This window comes from Cyprinus carpio, chromosome A3 (assembly GCF_018340385.1).
Source record: "Cyprinus carpio isolate SPL01 chromosome A3, ASM1834038v1, whole genome shotgun sequence".
In the NCBI taxonomy this organism is placed as follows: domain Eukaryota; kingdom Metazoa; phylum Chordata; class Actinopteri; order Cypriniformes; family Cyprinidae; genus Cyprinus; species Cyprinus carpio.
The window spans coordinates 17088453-17111892 of NC_056574.1; the positions used below are offsets into that span (position 1 = coordinate 17088453).

The 23440-nt window shown below is 37.7% G+C and overlaps 1 protein-coding gene across 2 annotated transcripts in view; it reads left to right on the forward strand.

Moving 5' to 3' along the window:
• Nucleotides 1-50: 50 nt before the first annotated feature.
• LOC109048315 (protein tweety homolog 3-like) overlaps nucleotides 51-23440 on the forward strand; it is a 47356-nt gene continuing 23966 nt past the window's right edge. For both annotated transcript variants that reach the window (XM_042721072.1, XM_042721078.1), the window contains exons 1-2: nucleotides 51-429; nucleotides 16211-16380. In XM_042721072.1, coding sequence (XP_042577006.1) covers nucleotides 304-429; nucleotides 16211-16380 — 296 coding nt within the window. In that variant the 5' untranslated portion in view covers nucleotides 51-303. The remainder of the gene's footprint in view (nucleotides 430-16210; nucleotides 16381-23440) is intronic.

Consider the following 23440-nt stretch of genomic DNA (forward strand, 5'->3'; position numbering starts at 1 on the left):
CTGAACCGTTTTAGTGCTTGACATTTTTAGCTGTTTACCGATCCATGTGGATTAATTAAATCCCTCGTTTTACTTAACAGTCAGCTTTCGGATTCTCTCCAGCGACTGCAGGCGCTTTAAACAACTGGTCGTTTTTAGCTCCATATAACTATGGATGAAATACGATAGATGTGCATTTTCCTGGGAAGAGCAGCTTTATGTGTGACTTTATAATCTAATGATTTTGTTTAAACCCTGACCGAAGTTTTCAACTTCTTCCTGCTTTAGTTTTTCTCGAGTCGGAGTGTTATTGTCATAAAGATTATGGCAGCCGTTGTAAATTACTCTCCTCCGTGGTGGGTTAACCTTCTTCACAGACTGCCTCACTTTAATCTGCAGTTTGAACAAACCAGCAGTGATTTTCGCCCAGAGGACTCCTCATACCAGCAGGTAAGCCCTTGCATTACAGTAACACTGCTACTGTTTGATCCAGCAACATGTGTAGATGAAATGCTGAAATGTTTCCTGTTGAAAAGGTTACGCAGGCTACATGATACCGATTGTACCCCATTCTAAGCACTGTCACACAAGCAAGGGTGCTGTTATTCTGAATATAGGCACAGCTGTAGACTCCTAATACCAGCCTTACTGATATTAAGTAGGCTAGGACATGACTAAGTTTTTAAGTGATTTATTTTGTTTAACCTTTGTTTGAGATATAAATCGATCCAGTTAGTTCAGGCTATTTCTTCACAGCCAACTAAATTAGTTTACAAAAGAAGCCAAAGCATCAAGGTTTGCGTGTCACCTAGCAAAGCTGAACTGGAGTAGCGCAACAGGTATTTCTTCTTTTGGTCAAAGAGTTCTGTAAACATTCCAGATTTTCCATTTGCGCCTTTCCAGCACAGTAGTGAACATTGCACTCAAGTAATGTTGAAAAGGTTGTATTTATGGGGGCATTCTAAAACGCTTAATGTTCTAAAACAACGACCAGCAAGAAAAAAAAAAAAAAAACTGTTTTCTCACATAATTATTGCCATAAATTTGATCTACTAGACAATGGCATCGTAATCCAAGTAGAAAGACAAGATTTTTTCATGTTTTCCCCTTAGAAAACCACTGTAAAGACAATGCTTAGTGTGGCTTACTAAGCAATTGATATTAAAATAACAAACTCAGTATACACATTAGTGATAAAGCATACTATGTACAACGTACAAATATACGTTTGTAAATACAAACTTTCTAGGAGTACTGAAATGCACTAACAAACCCAGAGACACCTCTTTGCCTGTTGAGTTAGAGCAATATAACAAACTGTTAATTTTAGCTCAATAGTAACTGGGAGCTTATCTCTTAAAGGGATTACACATTTCTTAGTGCCAAAAAAGGTAATAAAGACAATTCAATCTTTATAATGACTTAATTATTGTTAAGACTTATGGTCTAATGCTGAACACACCCAAGCGTGGCTGGTGAAGGTAGAAAGTAGGCTTCGGCGCACCCTTTCAACTACTTGACTGTAGTCTTTCATCATAGAGACAACAGATGGCCTAAAGGGAAGCCAGGAGTGCCATAAGCCTGGTGACAATACCTCTAATCAAAGCTCCTTAAATCAAGTTTGACCTTCACTGTTGCTCGCTTTATGGAGTGTTGGCTGAAACCAGTTGGTAACTTGGAATTCTAATGTGAAGAAGTCATAATTGTGCTTGACCATCACCATCAGTCAGGTGGTACAATACAGTTCCAGAGCTATAGCAACATTATCATAATTTGTTGCATCTATAAGGGGGTTATTCAGGGTGGTCTGTGTACATAGTAGTGATTTGATTTTCTTATAGATGGTCAGTGTATTGGTTCAAGGTGCTTCCTTTAGACAATTTTACCTTTGTGCATCCAGTAAATATCATCTCAACACTGTTTAGGTCAAAGCGAGTGCAAAAAAGGTAAGTTTAAGTCGGTTAGTTAACAGGTGCCACTTGCTTTTAGATTTGGTTATTTTAATGAATTGCAACAAAATGTAAGTTTGACATAGCCTATGTGTCCAAAAGTGTCTAAACAATTGTTTTAGGGCTGCTGTACATGTTCACATGATGATGAGAATCACTTCTCGTTCAGCTAGAAGTGTAGAGGAAGTAGATCAAGGTAAAAATGAGTGGATTTATTTAGAAACTGCAGTTGTAAGCTGATGGCCGACTTGATCCTCAGTCCCTGCTGGTCTTCAAGCATAGGCACAGAGATGATAAAAGTTGCTCAGGAAAGCAGCTGAGATGGAGAGCAGAGGTGAAGGCAGATAATTCAGTGTTTCTAGGTCATAAAGCCCAGGATAAACTATCAGCTGTTTTAAAATGTTTTACCGGTGACCTTCCAAGCATCAACATTGAAAAAATGTCTTAACATGTCTTAACAGCATGGCAGGCACAAGCCAAAACACATGATTTTTTTTTTGTTTGTTTGTTTGTTTGTTTTGTTTTTACAGTTGTGTTAAGGGATCTAACCTCATTCTGTTAAATGCCATTGACATCAGGTGCATATAGAATTATAAATAACTTCATGAACTGACTAAAAGCTCATCTGCATGGATGGAGAGGAAGGCCTAAGTCCTAACCACTAGTTTTACTGCATAATTTATGACGAGTACCCTTTTGCAGCATCAGTTTGCCAAGCGTTCTTTTTTATTTATTTTTTTTATTTTTTTTTTAGTAAGTAAATGATTAAAATGTGACATTTTTGTATTATTAATATAGAGGAAAATCTAAATTTGGACTATTATCAGCTAAAGAACATTATCAGCTTTCTCAGAAATTGAATAAATAAAGTGTCTTATACATTTTTATATGCACTGACACTTGTTTTTGCTGAAAATATTACAGTTTATGGCTGAAATGTTGAAGAAAAAAATCATTTTTATTATTTAAATGGGATCTTTCTGAATATTTTGTATGTTTAAAGTTGTATGAAATCATTGTTAAATGATCTAATCCCTAAACATTTTTTCATAATTTTCTGACTGCTATGACCAACCCTTTACTCATTCACTGAAAGAAAAAAGAAAAAATCTCACAAAATCATACACATTAATAAAAAGACAGGACGTTCAAGCAGCGTGTACTAGCAGTCTGTTCTGTGTAGCATTTGTCTTGGAGTGGAAGTGCACATAGTGAATGATAACAAACAGCACAGCTAAGGATGGGGGAGAGAGAAAGAGAGAGAGGGGACACCTGCTGTCCATTGAATGCCATTTGTTCACAGGACTGGAATTAACTAGAGATGTCATCTCATTTGGCCACTAGTTAGGGGTTAAGCTCACTCCTGATGTCCCATTTGAGGTTTCCTTGATGTGCTTATCTGTGAACTTTGTCCTACTTTTAATTTCAGCTCAGTATTTTTATTTTTGATGGTCTGTTTCCATTAAAAATAAAAAAGGCAGCCATGCTTTTAGCACAAAATCATTATTTATTGATGTTGCTGCCTAAATATTCAGTTGTTTGGGACCGCTTGTAGTGCGGAGTGAAGATGACAGGTTATTAATGTTGCTCAACAGAATGTGTCAAGTGTGTCAAATGGGAAGTTGCCAAGCTAATGCATGTAGAAGGTTTGGGTAATATGTTTACCTTTAGCACAGTGGTGTGTGTCTGTGCAATTTTTTTTTTAACTTAACCTGTAACTTATTCCTGTGATGATATAAAGCTGAATTTTCAGCATCATTACTCCAGTCTTCGGTGTCACATGACACATTTCCTTCAGAAATCATTCTAATATTCTGATTTGCAAGAAACATATCTCATTATTATCAATGTTAAAAACAGTTGTGCTGCTTAAAAATTTTCTGGAAATGGTGTTACATTTTTAAGGATTCCTTGGTGAACAGCAAGTTAAAAAGAACAACCCCCCCCACACACACACACACACACACACACATACATACACACACACATTTATAAATGTATTTACTTTCACTTCTGATCAATTTAATATTTCCTTGCTGAATAAAGTATTTAAAAAAAAATACTGACCCAAATTTTGAACAGTAGTGTACAGATTATTTTAAAATTCTACCCACCCTTTTAATGCTGTTTTCTGTGAATGTGTGAGACTTCCATTTCATTAGCCGCTGTAGGGAAATTTTGTCTTAAATACAATTAAAAACTAAAATCACTCCTTTTAAATTCTAGAAGTAAATTAAAGAATCACAACATTATAATGCACTGTATGAAAAATGGGTATTAATCTGCTAAAGATTGCATTTAACAGTGTTATTAAATTAGTGAAGATAAATTAATTACATAAAATGAATAGGCACGATAGGCACAATTAAATATCAAGTATATCGACTAATAATGATAAATTAATTCATTATGGCTGATAAGTCTGAAATTGTTGGGGCCACCATTCCATTGTAAACTTAAGTGGATTGTATCGATGTCTAGTATATATTTGAACTTCACCCTTTCACATCCCTAAACACTTGTCATTGGCTATCAATGGGTATTGCATTGAGAAAAGCATGGCTCATGTGTTTACAAAGGCCGGGACTGTGGGAGTTTGGGCAGTGCCTCTCATGAATCGTCGTGGATGGAAGCCAAGCTGTGAAGGGGAGGTCCAGTCAGTGGGATGATGGATGAGACTGGAGCTCTGAGTTTGTTTGGGTGAGGACAGACCTACCAGTGGATGAGGAATGCACACAAGGCTTTCTAGAGTGTGCCACCACTGGGTTGTTTAACCTAAATGATGTAATTTGGCAAGTCTGTTATTGTAAAGTAAAAGTCTTTTTTCGGTAGTTAGGAGTTGGAATCACAGAATCACATACGCAAATATGTTACTTGGAGACATTTGATATTGGCTTCTGAAAAGAGGTGGTATTTCCATATTTAGTCTTTATCAATCCATTCTAAGCCATGTGTTTACTTTCAGCTGAAACTGTTCTTTCCAAGCAGATTTTGCTGAAGTCTAAGTATATTTGAACTGAGACATTAAAAGTAATCCTTTAAATCCATAAACCGTGCTTGTTTTTCTGGACATTTTCACTTGCAGCTTTATCTGAAGGACAGATTATTAGTAAGTAGTTCATGGTTGTATTCAGAGATTCTATTGGATTTTTTTTCTTCCAACATCTTAAAGACCTTGTGAAGTTGTGTGAGCGGGGTTTCTTTTATGTGTTGATATGTTGTAACTGGAAGTGGACTCATCCCTTTTTAATTTCAATTAGTAGTTTAGTTGACACTTGACTTGAAAATTATTAAAGTAAGCATGGAAAAAAAAAAATGTATGTTTCTATTTTATTTATTTATTTTGTTACATGTTTTGATCTTATTGTGAGCTATTTGTCTGTTTCATCTTTCAGGTTTTTTTTTTCTTTTTTTGACCTTGTAATTTTTCAATCAAAATTGGTGAGTTTCCAGTGTAACTACTTTGTCTCTGGTAAAGTATGCCCAAGTGTTCCAATCATTTATTCCACTTTCTTAAACCCCACCCTTTTCTTACAATCATCTGCAAGCTCACATTCAGATTGGCCTTCATCCAAATAACAACCGGTGGATAGAACCAAGCCCTTTTTCGATGATTTTTTTACACTTGGATATACGTCACAATATTGAAGAAAAAATCTGTCAACTTTAAATTCAGGCCACTTTCCATGTTTTAATCGATCGATTTCACAACCAGTTGTTGGATGGGAAAGGAGATATAGCAAAACTGAAGACAGACTAAGAAAGCAAAATTTGGCTCTTGCAAAAGCTAATCAGAGGGAGATTGTATTTATAACTAAAGGCAGTGCTGTTCAGTGAAATCATCAGTTGATATCGATAAATTATCACAAATTTCAAATCTTTATTTCTTTCAAGTTTAAAGGCAGATTTTTGCTCCTAAGTGAAGATTGTAGAAACCAGACCATTTTATTTGTGATTTTACACTACTCTTTATGGTCAGAACATAAGACACTTCACGTTTTTGAATTCTTTACATTTTTCCAGTCATGTATCCTTAACAAAATAAATATCTTAATAAAAAAATTTTTTTTTTAGTTTCTGCATGTTTTAATGAGTGATTTTGTTTTAAATCATGAAACAGGTTTGCGTTGCCTGACTTTGACGAGTATCTTAAGCACAGTTTGCAGTGCAGGCTGCAATATTAATAATATTGCCTTCTTTTGTTTCTTAGAAATGTACATTTAACAGTATCTTGAGTTGACAGTAGTAGTAGTAGCTTTAGTTAGTATGCAGATGTAAATTTGTTCATTATCATAAATGGTAACATCTTAAAAACCTATTTTTTTTTATATATGGTGTAATTGAATTCTTCCGACTGTTTGAGTTTTATTAAAATTAACCATTGGTCTTCCACAGTAGCATACATTAAGATCATGGTGATCACAGTTAAAACCACACATATAATACCATGTTAAAAATGTAACTATATGGGTATTTGTGTGAAAAACAGTTATACTGCACAAATGCTATAGCTTAATCACACAAAAAATACTGTAATTCCAATACTTAATACATTTAATACATGTTTACAATTCATTTAATCAAATCAAATGTGAATATCCCACATTTCTGCCACAGTACTATAGTGGGATAAGTGTTACTACAGTGTATATATGGTAAATGATGGCAATTTCAGGGCTCTAGAGTGCAACCTAATTTCTCAAAGGTGCGACTTAAAAAAAATCAGAGGTCGCACCGGTGCGACCAGCCGTTCGAGGAGAAAAAAAAGGCTCCGCGATTCTGAAAGTCTCTCTGTGGTTCAACAACAGACACTAGAGCCCTGCATTTCAGCCCAAGCCTGACAGACCCCAAATTTTTTACACCCCTAGAGCCGGACTTTGGGATAATTTTCACGTCATACTGTAGTTCAGACGCAGGCCGGGCCTCCCGCCTGTTTTAGACTTCTTCTTACTTTTATATTTTAGACATCCATTAATTAGTGATAAAAAAAAATTTGCCGCGCTGGTGGAAACAACATGAGACCGTGCTACCGCGAGTGTCAAGAGCGGCTCAACGGTGTTTAGTGTCCCGCAGCGCAGCTGAACAGTTCTCCGTTCAAATACACGCAATATGCTTAAGCTTGCCGCATAGCACTGCCAAAAGTAATTACCATAAATGTGACAGGGAGAAATAGTAAGGAGATATTTGAATTATTTACTAATAAACAAGTGTTTTCTGAGTCTGTGTCGCAAGGATGAAGTTGCTGATCCTGACTCGCCATCTCATTAGACGTGCCTTTAGAGAGAAGTGCATCTTTATGGATTATGATTATAGTGAAAGAGTTTTTGTTTTCGATTTGTTTTAAAGTAAAGTAATCAATTAAAGCTTTCTATAGATATATTTATCATGTCTGTGAGGCATGTTTTCACTGAGTTTTGCTTCATTTTAGTACTCCTGTTAAAGATGAGATGCAGAAAGCGCATCGTGTTTGTTTTCTTTATTTCATAAAAGCACAAAGTTTTGTTGATATTGTGAATGCACACAAATAAAATACCCTTTGCAGTTACGAATGATGTATTACTCTTACCTTCATGTGCAAAAATGACGGTGTATCTACTGAAAAAAAATGTAAGTGATCACGCTGGCGTCTCCACGTCCTGAAGCGTCTCTGCACAAACTACTGGATATAGCGCACATTTATCTGGGTCTAACGTTTAAACATTGTTATATGCTTGAACTGTTTTATATCTATAAATTTTAATTTAGGTGAGTCGTGATGATTTGAGAAGGCTTAATTGATCAAACAAAGGCTCAAACGTATATTTACCAAACAAGAAAAATGCTCCAAAGGTTTTTCTAAATTAACTTAACAAAAAAACGAAATGAAATATAATTACTTTGCTATTACATACAAGACTGAAAAATTTTAATAGCTGAGACAGTAGTATAAGCTGTTTAGGGACTGTTTAGCTGTTCAGATCAGACACTAGAGCATCCCTTCATTCAGACACAGTGGAAGATCTGATCAGAATCAGTCTAGAGTGGCCAAGTCTGGAAGATTTTGATGCTAGAGAGAGTGTGGCCAGCTGGTTTAGCCAAGGCCAAAGATCAAGAAGACCAAGCTACAGGAGTTGGCCATCCAAGGGGCATGTGACTGCGATGGAGGATAGTCCATAAGACATTGAGCCATGAGATGTTCAGTTTGAAGCCCTTTAAACACTTAATTTAGATTTTCTTTTTATTTCATTTATCTTGAGATGTTTTAAGTTTAAATTTCAACTCAGTGAAGCACTTTAAGCACCAACACTTTTTCAGTAATTTACCTTTCTTGTAGAATTGTGCTTCAAATATAGAACTTTATGTTGACCAGATTGTTAGTTAATCATTTACAAGTCAATATTGTCTATATGGACAGCGATTTAAAAAAAAAAAAAAAAAAAAAAAAAAAAAAAAAAAAAAGTGCACTTGTAAAACTGTGATGTTAAATGTGATGCAGTCGAAAATTAAAAAAAAAAAATTTAGGCGCACCAGTGCAACCAGTGCAAAAAGTTAGTCTAGAGCCCTGGATTTGTTGATTGAAAAGCTTCTGACTGTCTCGTTGCGCACCGTGTTTCTGCTGTTTGTCAGCACTGTTTCATCTGGCTCTAAACTAGTTTAAATCATGAGTCATTTGTGTTCATCACCGAATTGAAGTGCTTCACACTGGATCTCACAGCTCTGTTTAGTGTCGTGTGACTGAGATCATCGAGTAAACGCATCTGTTCCAGTGAGCTCCCGCTGCGCTGCTGCTTGAACTTTGAGCCGAGCAGATAAATGCTCCATGTGGCGAGGTTCAAATGAGTCACGCTGTTTTATTCCACTTTTGGCACATAAACATTATATTGAATTCTTGTTATTGTTTTATCAAGGAACATTTTATCATAATAATTATTGTTATAATTTTATCGCCCAGCCCTAATTAAAGGGATGAAACGTTTCTCATTCTAGAAAATTTTATTAGATTTATCTCCGAAAAATGGTACAAAAGCTGTCACTGGGGTGGTCCCCTTTCAGAAGGTACACTTTTGAATCATATTTACCCCTGTATTAGTACCTTTTAAAAGGTTAAAGCCTTTGTACCATTTCTCTTCTGACTGTTTTGCTGGAAGAGAAAAACTGTAAATCTTAAAAGAATTTTAGTGATGAACTAGTTATATACTAGATTTTGATTTCCAAGCTAACAGTCATGGATTAAAAGCATCACAGTTTTGATTTCATTTTTTCTGTCTGCTTGTTGTGGGAATGTGGGCTTGAGCAGGGCTTGAAGTTCAGATTTGAAAAACAAAACCCCCACATGATTTCCCACTCCCACACCCACTCCCCAGGCTGGCTGTGGGAGAGGTTGGAGAAATTCGTGACTGGCCTCTTCATGTCGTGGGGGAGCGCTGGAAACATTTCCTTTTTGATAATTGTAGCTCTAGTGTTTGTTGAGTCATTTTAGTCATTCTAGCGTGTCATTCTCAGGGATGTCGTTGGGCGCACAGGAAGTGAGAGCAGCCAGGGATGCTGCTAATCTGTTTTGTCAGCGTGTTTGCATGGTGTGATACAGACTGACGAGGCCGTCCTGTAGTCAGGCCAGGCAGGAAACACAAGCTGTCTCTCAAAGTGGCATACTGCCAATAATTTTGTCACGTGGTTGGCTGGTTATTAAGGATTTGAGAAGGAGCCAATCATGGAGCGGTGTGTAAACAACCCTGTTTGAAATATTTATGTCTGCTTTCATTTGACTCCAGATCTTTTTTTTGTTTTTGTTTTTTTTCAGTTTACATTTACAGTAAGGTGTTAACTACTGACTTCCTGTGTGTGTGTGTGTGTGTGTGTGTGTGTCTGTGTGTGTGTGTGTGTGTGTGTGTGTGTGGGGTGGGGTGGGGGGGGTATTGCCATCCAGTCTGCCTTCAAAGGCTGAAAAGCTTTTGACATCCTCTCTGAAAGTGTTTCTAACTCCTCCCTAGATTACTGTTGGTTTCCCAAAGAAATCTCTGACCCAGATTTGGCCCCTTGCTGCTCCAACTGCAAATGAAAAGAGCCTCACTCCTTTTCCATGACAAGGTGGAGGCTATATGGCTCCCTAAGGAAAATTAAATCAGTAGAAAGCAATGGTTTGTGTTATCAACATGTATATTTCAGGTTTTAAGTTTAACAATATTGTGTTTTTTTTAGAGTGTAAAGATTTGCTTAAATTAAATTAAACTATTAAGCTTTGCTTTTTTCAGAAACCTCTGGGGGGTGAATAAAGGCCTCCTGTAGTGAATCCATGCATATTTGTGAGAAAAATATCAGTATTGCAAACATAATAAACACTTTCCTTTCACTTCCATCATCCGCATACGCAGAAGCCGTTCCGGTGGATGATGTAGCATGTATGCTCAGCGCACGCCTCTGAGATATGCTAGTCTTGCAAGTTTGTTTATAGAAGCAAAGGAAAACCAGTCTCCTCTTGGTTTATATCGAAATCCTCTGACATTTTTCTTTGCAAATCCTCGGTTTGTACTTCTAATTCATGACTAGCATTTTGTTTTGTTCTCTCTCCACGTTCGTCAACTAATCACGCAATGCCGACATACTACGTCATCCACCGAAACGGCTTCCGCGTGTGAAGGATAACATAAGTGAGAGAAAAGTGTTTATTACGTTTGAAATATAGATATTTTTTTTAACAAAAACACACTGCTACAGGAGGCCTTTATTCACCCCCCGGAGCGGTGTGAGGCACATTTATTATGAACGCGTGCGCTTTATTTGACGACTTGTGGACTGTTCAACTGCAACACCTGCTGACTGCAATGATAGAGCTTGGAATAGCCAGGACAATTTTTTATATAACTCTGACTGGATTTGTCTGAAAGAAGAAAGTCATATACACACCTAGGATGCCTCGAGGGTGAGTGAAACACAAGCTAATTTTCATTTTTGGGTGAACTAACCCTTTAAATCTTTTTTTTTTCTTTGTTTTTTTTTTCAGTGTAGTATCCTGTAGATAAGGGAATAAAAAAAAATACAAATAAATTAAATATTAAATCAATTATAAAAAAACAGTCCCTTAATGTGACATAGCTTTTTTGTCTTTGTTTAGTAGAGCACAGTGAGATTCCATGTATGGTTTTTCTCTGAAATGTGACCGGATAAAGGGTGGTGCATATTTAGCAAATATCAGTATGATGGCCTACAGCCAGGAGCACATCAGCACAGTGAGCTTGTGTTTGAAATGTTGCTGTTGTTCTTGGGCAGTGGTATCGCTCCGAGGGGTTTCTCGCTACACCGTGTCCTGAATGAGCATATGGAAAGAGTAGATCCATTAAGATAGTCTGCAGAAGATTACCGTCTGTTTAGAAAAGCTGAGTCTGGGTCTTTTCCTGTTAGCAGCAAAAGGAGAAATATTGCAGGATTGAAATCTCAGTAATTGCAGTGACCTCCTTGGCACAAGTTCTCATAGGAAAACGCAAGCACTCCGAGTTGGCAAATGCCAGCTGTATTTCAGTGAGGAAGTCTGTTGAAGGTTGTGTTAGGTTTAATGCATTATCAGGTGCTTTTATCCATTGTATTCAAAGTACACATTTTATCAATTCATGCGTTCCCTGGGAGTCGAACCTGTGACCTTGGTGTTGCAAGCACTTTTAGCTACAGGAAGTAAAAACAACGTCTAAAGTTGTTTTTGGCATTGATGTCCCCACGCTGGCTAATCTAATGTTTTTTTTTTCCCCCCTTTTTTTTTACTTCGTTTTCTTGTTTGAAACCAATTAAGTAGATGGATTTAGTAGACATGCAAACCTCTGTTTCTTCTGCCATTTTCTACTAGGGCTGATTATTTAGTTTCGTTGCATATTTATATAAAGACTCAGCTTTTTGCCAGTACGCTGAGATGATCTCATGGGCACAAAGGCTGTTAATCACATTCTCCAAACACATTATCGGAGGTTGTCAGCTATGCAGTTCTGGCAAGAGTTGTCATTCTTTGTAAATGAGGGTATTTAAGCACTGATTAATCATATCAAGAGTGCTTACTGGCCATTCTCCCAGATGGTGTTGGCACGAAGTCACACATTTCCTCATCTTGAGACGTCATATCACACATTGTCGTCATCATTCACACCACATTTGTCTCAGATAAGATCCTGCCTAACTTTTCCCATTGTTGTATTGAAAGGAACAGCTGTTTCAGTGACCCTGGTAAGTGTTAAGATCATAAGTGGGTTAGATCGTGTTTACATATTAGCAGTGGGTCACGATGTCTGTCTAATCATCCGACAACCGTTTAGTCAGTTATTGATGTTGACTAGGAAAGAGGTACATGGTTTATCATCTTTTACTTAAAGTAGATGGTCATCAATGAAGTCGTCTTGGTTTATTCATCTATCCTCAATATGAGTCTGTTTAATTATTCACATGTAAGTCAGATACAAAAGATTCGTAAACGTTTTAAGTCGACACAACCCTCACTGTCTGTTTTGGAACTGTCAAAGAGTGAAAGATTCAGAAGACTTCACAAAAGATTCATTTTTCTTGAAGTGCCACTGTGAATATTGGACACTCTGGTTTGTGGACTTCACAGTCTATACAGCACAAGGCTTAATAGTGCTTCTAAAATTAGATCGGTTTAGCATTTTGCCCACAAGGACTGGGTTGTCTTGGCTTGTGGAAATGATTTCCCATCTCCTCCAATCTCCATCACACAGAATGCAATGAAGTAATGGATGTGTTCTCCAAATTCAACGAAGAGGTCTTGAAACTCTTTCAATGTAAGGATGTGCAAAACACAGGGATCTTGATATTTTTAACTTGCTGCAATGGCCAAAGATCCTTCAGCTGGTCAACCATCATGAACAATCCCTGGTTTTGAGGGCAGATTGACTGCTCTGAAGACTGTTAACTAAGGTAACCTAATTACCATGCCTTATGTCTAATAAACGAGAGCTGCATGATTACCCTATAATATTACCCTAACCGAGATTTTAACTTGTGAATGACGGAGATAAATGAACAGCCAGGCAGTATTTATTTGATCAAAATACAGGTCTTATAAAACCTCTGATCTGAAAATTCACTGGAATCATCTGAGCCCAATAAGCCCAAAGAATTACATTGAGACGAACAAGCAGGCTTTGTGTTTTAAAGTAAATGCACTGAGCAATGATGCACTTTTAGCAGTACAGTCTGTGCTTTTAAGATCTGCTCGCTTTTCTAGTTTGACTCGCTGGGCCCTTTTGAACCAGCACAATGGTTTCCCCATCTCTCCTGTGATCACACACTGTGAGTTTGACGGACAGCTTGGCACAGGTTGAAAACCGTATGGAAACTCTGCGATTTGAGAGATTTGAAATGCTTAAATGTAAGAGGGGTTCAGTAAGGCCATGCAGATTAACTGATTATCAGGCCAAACCCATCACGGGTGTCACCATTTGTGTGGTTGTCACAATAAGATTGTCAGAGTGAAGCATGTGTCTTAACCGAGAATAGCTCTGACCTCATTATACATAAAAATTCCCCTGCAGGTTACTTGTCACATGAGTTGCAGTGGGAGATTCGGCTGAGAGCGACCCACACACCATTTCCAATTTTAATAAAAGCGGAAGTGTTAGGAGGTGACTTTGATTTGTCTTAGTCATATTTTGAGCTAAAAAGAGTCATAAAACGTTGAGTCTGATTTATTTATTTTATTATTTTATTATTATTATGACAAGTAATGTCAAGGTAGAATATTTTTTTAAAATAAAATTATATATACAGGTCCTTCTCAAAAAATTAGCATATTGTGAAAAAGTTCATTATTTTCCATAATGTAATGATAAAAATTAAACTTTCATATATTTTAGATTCATTGCACACCAACTGAAATATTTCAGGTCTTTTATTGTTTTAATACTGATGATTTTGGCATACAGCTCATGAAAACCCAAAATTCCTATCTCAAAAAATTAGCATATCATGAAAAGGTTCTCTAAACGAGCTATTAACCTAATCATCTGAATCAACTAATTAACTCTAAACACCTGCAAAAGATTCCTGAGGCTTTTAAAAACTCCCAGCCTGGTTCATTACTCAAAACCGCAATCATGGGTAAGACTGCCGACCTGACTGCTGTCCAGAAGGCCAGCAGTGACACCCTCAATCGAGAGTGTAAGACACAGAAAGAAATTTCTGAACGAATAGGCTGTTCCCAGAGTGCTGTATCAAGGCACCTCAGTGGGAAGTCTGTGGGAAGGAAAAAGTGTGGCAAAAAAACGCTGCACAACGAGAAGAGGTGACCGGGACCCTGAGGAAGATTGTGGAGAAGGACCGATTCCAGACCTTGGGGGACCTGCGGAAGCAGTGGACTGAGTCTGGAGTAGAAACATCCAGAGCCACCGTGCACAGGCGTGTGCTTTTGAACCAGAAACAGCGGCAGAAGCGCCTGACCTGGGCTACAGAGAAGCAGCACTGGACTGTTGCTCAGTGGTCCAAAGTACTTTTTTCTGATGAAAGCAAATTTTGCATGTCATTCGGAAATCAAGGTGCCAGAGTCTGGAGGAAGACTGGGGAGAAGGAAATGCCAAAATGCCTGAAGTCCAGTGTCTAGTACCCACAGTCAGTGATGGTCTGGGGTGCCATGTCAGCTGCTGGTGTTGGTCCACTGTGTTTTATCAAGGGCAGGGTCAATGCAGCTAGCTATCAGGAGATTTTGGAGCACTTCATGCTTCCATCTGCTGAAAAGCTTTATGGAGATGAAGATTTCGTTTTTCAGCACGACCTGGCACCTGCTCACAGTGCCAAAAACCACTGGTAAATGGTTTACTGACCATGGTATTACTGTGCTCAATTGGCCTGCCAACACTCCTGACCTGAACCCCATAGAGAATCTGTGGGATATTGTGAAGAGAAAGTTGAGAGACGCAAGACCCAACACTCTGGATGAGCTTAAGGCCGCTATCGAAGCATCCTGAGCCTCCATAACACCTCAGCAGTGCAACAGGCTGATTGCCTCCATGCCACGCCGCATTGAAGCAGTCATTTCTGCAAAAGGATTACCGACCAAGTATTGAGTGCATAACTGAACATAATTATTTGAAGGTTGACTTTTTTTGTATTAAAAACACTTTTCTTTTATTGGTCGGATGAAATATGCTAATTTTTTGAGATAGGAATTTTGGGTTTTCATGAGCTGTATGCCAAAATCATCAGTATTAAAACAATAAAAGACCTGAAATATTTCAGTTGGAGTGCAATGAATCTAAAATATATGAAAGTTTAATTTTTATCATTACATTATGGAAAATAATGAACTTTTTCACAATATGCTAATTTTTTGAGAAGGACCTGTAGAATTGTTTTAATTTTCTCCTGTTTTGCCCTTGTGCTTTGCTAAGTATCCTTTACCTAATTTGACATTCCTGGTCAAAATTGACTGGCCTTTTTAAAATTGCTTGGATATCTCTCATCATGCTATATTATAACCAAATCATGGATTCAATCTTTTTGTCTACTTGTTTTCTTTTAATTAGCACGTTTTGTATTTCTTTTTGAGACTGAGTAATCAAAGACCTCATTGATCTGAGCTTATGCACCTCAGAGTTTGAATAAAAAAGACAAATAATAATAATAATAATAATTGTGGATAATTTTGGCAATGTTCATTGAATGTGTAGGCTCAGATCAAAAAAAAATCTGTGCTAACTGAAAGAAAACATGTTGATAAAAAGATTGAATCCAGTATTTGGTTATAATATGGTAGTTAGTGTTATCAGTATAATACAATAAATCAGTTTCAAAATGAAACATCAAAATGAATGCTGTGTAAATGTTAAAATTCTGTTAACCATTTAATAATTATCTGAGTTGATGTGTTAAATTGGGTAGCCCCAAAATATTTTGTAAAATCTTTTTTCTCAAGATTTTTAGTTTTTTTATATATAATTTTTTTTTTTTTTTTGGAGGCTAAAGCTTAAAGCCTTTCAAAGTATAATGCATTTGTTAGCATGCGCAAACGCAGGCACTTCACACATGCGCACTAGAAAGTTTCACCTTTGTCCAGTGTCTAGGCTATTTCTCTCCAGAAGTTATAACCAAAAAAAAAAAAAAACGTCTTTGTTCTCATTGTTTTTTTTTCAGGTCTACAGCACCCCTTTCAATCTGATCGACATTTCATCTGAATCCAGCCCAGTCGGCTTGATTGTGTCGTTTACATGACAGCTTTTCAAACCATTTGAGCCATAAATCTGATTATAAACTGATTATTTGGGTGCATGTAAGTGTAGCTAATGGCTCACGTTTTCTTCTTATCTCTTGCGTAGTCCATCCTGCTGCTGGGCAGTGTAGCTCTGGCATGCTTGGCCTTGGACCTCCTCTTCCTCCTCACCTACTCCTGCTGGCTGTGCTGCCGCCGTAAGAAGAGCGACGAGCAGCCAAACGCAGACTGCTGCTGCACCGCCTGGTGCGTCATCATCGCCACCCTCGTCTGCAGGTGAGTCTGAATGCATTTTTCCTCATATCAGCGTCTCATTCAGGCAGAAGATTACACGTGTAGTCACAGTTCATATACTCTGGTCTCCAGAGAGATGCTTTTATCAAATTATCCCCAGCTGGAAAAACTTTATTCTGTCTGTTGGAGTGTAAAAGAATGTGTGTATTGTGTTTAATTTCTGGAAGGGCAGTTGTTTCTGTACTAATCTCTATAGCTCATTGGGAGCTCTCTCTGGGATTCGGTGTGGCTGTACTAACACCTCTGACACCTCTAGCTGTAGGTCCACATGGGTTCTACCTGCAGCCCCAGCACTCCTCAGTGGCAAGGGCTAATGTAAGATTTATCCAAAAGAAAATGTCCACTGTATCAATATGAAAGTTCATCAGGCCAGAAACACATTTTATGGCAGTACTGAAATGCTTAGCCAGTAGTCCTGTCTTTAGTGTGTTACTTAATTTGGCAGTAGTTTCAACCTTTTGCTCTCATCTGCTGGTTTTATGCAGAAGTAGTTATTTTGAGAAATGTTGGTAACCACACAGTTTTGGTTACAGTAGACACTGAGACATTTGTGTTTCACACAAGAAAGGAAGTCATACAGGTTTGGAATGACATGATTATGAATAATTGATTACCAAATTTTCATTTTTGCATGAACTAACCTTTTAAGCTAGGGTTAGGTGCCCAGATTTGTTGATAAATCCATCTGACAAAGAAGTTAGTAAGTGGTAAAAAGGTTGATGTGATGAGTGCTTGTGATGAGGAACTAATCACTGAAATTGCCTGAGTTTGCCAGGTTAATCAGAGCAGCAGTGTTTGATTAGGAAGTGAGCTAGATATCCATGAGCCACTCAGTTCATTGCTCAGGCTGCTGAACTTGAACTAACTTGCTTAGCGGGATTCTCTTCAGACCGTTGCTTTGCCATGACACAACCACAGATAAACTGTAGGGAGCACTGACATTTTGGCAGTCAAAAAAGTCAGAATTCAGATGCAACTGACAAATTAAATTTTTCTCATGTCCTAGTTTTCCTAGGACACTATTAATAATTTAATGACACTATTTAATGTAATCCAAAGCAAATCTCAAAAACAATATCCATTTTTTTTTTAATTTTCTTTAAATTATAATGTTGGTACATAAAGTTTACATTTTAATTCACTTGTAGCATTTAAAATAGTTTACAGTGCTTTATTTCTCATTTATTCAGGCATAGTAGTATAGAATTTTAATATTAGCTATCTGTCATTTTATTGGTATCGGAAATATTTTAATATCAGTGCATCCCTATGAATTCTAGTTGCTCAAATTTAAATTTATTTTCAAATTCCAAATTTACTTTTTTCATAGTTTTTGGCATCATATCTTGATTTAGTTGATTTGTCAGTGACTTTTCATGATCATGTCTAGGTCATTTGGATCTCACAGTAAAATGGTGTGTAGCAACTGTTTAAAACTGTTTAACTGTTTAATGCAAATTTAGAAAAATGCACGTTTGACTCCTTGAGAATCCCTTCTAGGTCCCTCCATACACAAGTTTTAGATTGCTTGGATTAATTGCAGGATGTTTACTGATTGGGTGAGACTGTTTTATTGGCTATTCCTGGTGTGTTATAATGTCGATGATGACAAGTGCTGAGGTGCAGAATAAAGTGTGCTTGTGCATGAGAAAGTCATTACTTCAGTCTACAACCTTCTGTCTGGTGCTGCTGTTGTAATGCATGAAACCACAAAGAGTGTTTCTGCTGTCCTTCACTCCAGTTTTCCTTCATTGTCTTCAGTATTGACCATAGTGCCGTTTTGTTTTCAAGTGCATTATAAGCCATTAAAATTCAAGAGGGTCAAGATGTTTCTCTGAGTGAATCCAAACCAATGGCAGGATTCATAAACAAACAGATTGAATAAGTAATGCTGGCTTTTGTTATGATGATTTTCGAAAGCAAAATGGATGCACAATTTGAATGAAAAGAATTTGGTGGGAAAGTTGAGGCTCGGCTATTGTTCCTGTCTCAAATAAACGCTGTTGCTATGGGAGCATCTTCCCCAGCAATTCCTAACTTGTGGCTTTCCAGCGTTACAGCCATCATCAAGGACTCACAAAAAAGACCACCACCTTTTTCCACCACAACCCCCTGCGTCTCATGACCGCTCCTCATGTTTTGTCCATGTAAACGTGCGCTCACTCTTCAGGGAGTCCGCCTGTGATTGTGTCCGCATGAGAGAGGGCCTGCTGAGTGGTTTTGTGAGTCTCTGTTCTTCTGTGTATGTTCTTAGCTGTCCTGACAGGCAAGATGACAGGTGAGAACTTTATGGCCACTATGAGTTACATACCAAGCAGTAAATCCTGTCTTCAGTACATGTTCCTTTTTTTTTTCTTCTTTTTCCAGCTCAAAGGCAAGGCAAAATACTCTGAGTGTTGCCATCTCTTCTTACCTTCTTTGAAGCCATCATGGAAGCAAAATAGACCCTAATAGTTACTTAATATGCTACCTAATATTACTTAGATTATTTATCAGATTTAAAAAATCTGATAAAACACATTTAAAAAAATAAAAAAACATAACAATGCAAATCAATAAAAATATGACCAAAATGAGTTTCAGAAAGTAAATTGTATCCATTTTTAGATCAACCTGGATTTTTTTTTTTATTCGTAATCATCACATCTGTGACAAACAGGACTCAGGATTTCTCATAATGTGATATTAATATTCACATAATGTGTGCCTGCGGCCAGTAATGCTTTAGGCTGGCTTCGTTCTCACTTTTAAGTGGTACACTTAAGAAATTGTACTTTTTAAAGTGATAATTATAATGAATGATTGTGATGGTCAACTTGTTGTTCAGCTGATGCTCAGATCTGGATTTTATTTAGCAGTGGTGTTTTGATTAGCATGCTCACAGCATATGATGTGCTCTAGTTGTTAGATAGTTTGTACAGTTAAACATCTCAGAAGTTGCTTCTTTTAATTCATCACCCACTTCTAAAGCCATACACATTCAAATAGACATCTTTGGCCATTACGTTGTGCCTGAAACTGTTTTTGGGAAGTCCCACAACAATGTTTGCTTTTTAAAGAAGATGTGTTTGCTTTTTAAAGCAGTGGACATCAAACATTATCTTATTTCACATCAGCAGGCCTGCATGGTAGCTGTAGCAGCAGAATTCCACTGAAAGTTCTGCAGATTTCCATGTTATTCTTTTGTACATCATTAATACGAATCTCCTCACCCATCTCTTGTGTGTGAGTTTCAAGCAAAATCGACCATATTTGAGTTTATTCTGCAGAACTCTGCAAATATTCCACCCCAGTCAGCACAGAAAATGTTAAAAAGTGCTGATTCTGCATGGACTGCTCATCACTTATGCATGAGGAGGAAAAGAGCTCATACGGTCCGTTCAGTGGACGGTCTTGCTGTAGAATCTGTGGATCTAGACAGCCTATTAACATGGACTGTTTAGTAAGAAGCCTATGCGATATGTACCATCTGCAGTCTGGACCTGAAGTTTAACATATGCCATCGGGTTTAGTATTAGATATATCCGCTAATTCTGCTTCTTTTGAAATAGAAATATATAATTGTGCGATTTTTTTGGTCTTTCTTGTAAGAAAATTGTATGGTGATGAAGGCACTTATTTTAAGAGCTTTACAAGAAATCTCAGTGGACGCATTTGAAGGAACACATGAGTGCTCAAATAGAAACCAGAAAGTACAAGAATGTTTTACAAAATGTGGTTGAGACATGCAATCCCCTGTCCTGAATCAATGATTCATGACTACGCAGAGAAGTGATCATAAACAGCAGAATGTAACTGTAAGTCATGTAACTGTAGATTTCTTCACTGTTCAATCAGTCGTGTAGGTTAACACCTACTCTAAATGTTTCCTGTTTATTGTGAGTAACATTTAGGGTTTGTGTTGTTGTTGTTTGCTCCTACATAGCAGTATTTCTTTAATGTGTTCTGTTGCACCACATGCATTATTTAGTCCAGATGAAATCCCTTCAAATGCACGCTGTTCAATCAGAATTTATATAGTTGGAAGCTTGCAAGTCAAGTCAACTACTTTGAATGTAGTTGGTGTGAAACAGCCTGGAGGACTCATTCCAGATGCACAAGCACCTTAGTTTCATGCTTGGACTTCCGATGTCTGCAGCTTCGGGCACATTTTAGCTGTAGTGCTGCATAACTAAAGATTATGGAAATCCTGTGCAAGACTTTGAAGTCTCTTTACAGAATTTATGCTTATCAGCTCATGGCTTGACATTGAAGCCACTTCAAAGGCTCTGATAGCATCACAGAAGCTAGTGTGCCTTTCATTTGGGCTTTTGAAGGGCTTGAGACAGGCGTATATAAGCTTGTGTCCATCCAACATTTTTACACTAGAAATATGATGGATCTGTGCAATTGTAGATCATTGTATAATATACAAATTATTTAATTTGAGCAGATTCCCTGATTCGATTCTGATTCACACGCTCTTGATTCCAGTTTTGATTAATTTCTGTTCATTTAGGTATATTTCAGTTATAATGTCAATATTTCTTACATATGAAAGATATTCTGTCTCTGCTAATGCTGTTGGACAGTAGGGCTAGGCAGTACGTTTAATATTATCACAATATCTTTGCTGACAATATAACATAACAATAAGACCTTTTTTGTCTCATTAGAATGATAGCTCATAGGTGCTGCTTTTTAAACACTTCCATGCATATGTGTAATCACTCCAAAAGTGTCAGGTTTCTATTTATGTTTTTTCAGTGCTAAGGTATTGTAACCAATCACAGTCATCCGTTAAAGGATTTGCTGCTAGCTACACACTGTAAAATCGTTAGATCGAGAACCATATTTAAATGTGGGATTGTATCCAAAAAGCAATGGAGGGTCCAAAATTCTGTGCGTTAAGTCTTACAAACTAATAGACCTGCTGCTTGTTCTGTGTAATGTATAATATGTTTCTTTGTTTTTCAAAGAACTCATTTTGTTGTTGTAACAAATTATACATTTTTGTTGGAAGATTGCCCTTTTTGTATAACTCTCTCTCTGTATGTATGTACAGTATTTATATGTATGTGTGCATGTGTGGGAAGGTGTTTAATATTATTTTTTTTTTTTTTTTTTAATTGGTAACTATAGCTGGCCGCTCACTCTTTAGGCACAGTGACCAAACCAGTCTTGATTTAACCGTGTGACACTCCACTTAACCAAATCCCCACTGATTCAGGAAGCTGTGTTTAGGGGGAAGGGCACACCAGGACGAGCATAAGTAATGAGATTGCTCAGTGTGATCTGTCCAGTCAATGGAGTGTTATTCTCCAAGGAGCATTTAACCCCATTCACATTGATCAACAATCACAGGTCATTACTTAATATATGTTATGCAACTAAAGTCTGCTATTTAGCATTAGAGTCACATGGTTTATTTTTGTTATTTATTTGTTTGCAGTATGTCTGTATAGACCCATGAGAGCTGTGGTCCAGAAAAGAGACAGACTGAGCTTTCTTTAATACAGGACAGCAGTGATATCGGACTACCAAAGGCCACAGCTGCGGGAACATTGATTGATATGTCCTCGGGTCATATCTTGCCTTAGAGCCCACAATCACTTCCCTTCTCTATTATCTGAGATATATCTTGTATGGTTTTACGTATGTGACCCTATAAACCTCACTGCTGCCTTTTAGAATGCCACCTTGAACCTATAGTCCTGAAATATTAATTTACTATGTCCTTCTTGGGAAATATGAACCTTTGCTTCTTACATACAAATAATTTCTTAGTGATGCCATTGCATAGTTCTGTAATAGTGTAAACACAAGTAGCATTATAATTTGTTTTAATGCAAAAATATGAGAAAAGAAATGGCCCTCAAACACTCTCTAGCCATTTATGTTGTGCTGTGAGAGATTATACTGTGTTTTTGTGTATTTGGTTAACTTTGCTTATGCAGATTATCCACTAGATTTACAGTGTAGCAGGAATGCTGGGAACTCCACTGAGACCTTTCTAATGGGTCACATGATCGTGGCCTCGGGGGAAACAGTGATGTGACATCTGCTTCCTGATCTGTGCATTCATGCCGCAACACGCCCCGTCCGGACAGCACAGCGCATGGAGAATAAACCAACACACCTCGTCAGTTTAACACAACTGACTGTTTGTTTACAAAATATAGAGTTAGTTTGAGTGACTGTCACTCGATTCAACTCAAGTGACTTCCTGTGTAGTGCTTCGGAGACAATGGGTCCTTCACTTCCACGCATTATTGTGAAATCTTAATACTTAGACTTTGGCCTGTTCGCGATGCAAATGACAAAACTGGCAAGTGCATGGAATGCGTCTTAAATGTATTCTGGCTGAGAGCTGCGGGGCCTGTCCTGCTGTGAATAGCTCTTTGTTTAGCTGCAGAACCCCCTTAAGCGGGGTGTCCGCTGATTGTAGCTGCCGTTGAATGCTTTACAATGGAGTTGGTTGACATACTTGAGCGAGAGAGGGAGGGGAATGGGAATGAGTGGGATTGAAAGCCCCATTGGTGGGTTGTGCTGTTCTGCCACCTGGTGGTGAGGCAAGTTCAAGTCAGATGCATTGGTGGTCATCTACATCCCTGATGCAGGTGGTCCGCTGCTGGGAGTACATTGCTGTGAATGGCCTCAGTGGGTTTGTGGGGCAGCCGTGTGTTTGTGACCTGATTCTCTGGTTGGTCAAAGCTGTTAGAGCAATCGATTCATTTTCATCTGTCTTCTCCCAGCACTGTACTAGTAGCCCAACAGTCTGAGGCAATGCTGTGTTGAGTTTCTCAGAGTGCTATCGATCATTTGACCAATATGTTTTTCTTTGTGGTTCTCACATTTGCACAGACACTTTGACTAAATGGACTAAAGTGTCTTTGTGACCACAGAAGAGCATTTTGTTAGTTGCTAACTCTACAAAGACGTAAGTGAGTAGTCATTTAGATTATGTTAACATTTAGGGCTCTTATTACATTGACAGTCCCCATGGAGCAAAGGGCTATTTGTCGTATTCACATGTTGGCCTTTATTAGGCTTGAACCAGCAA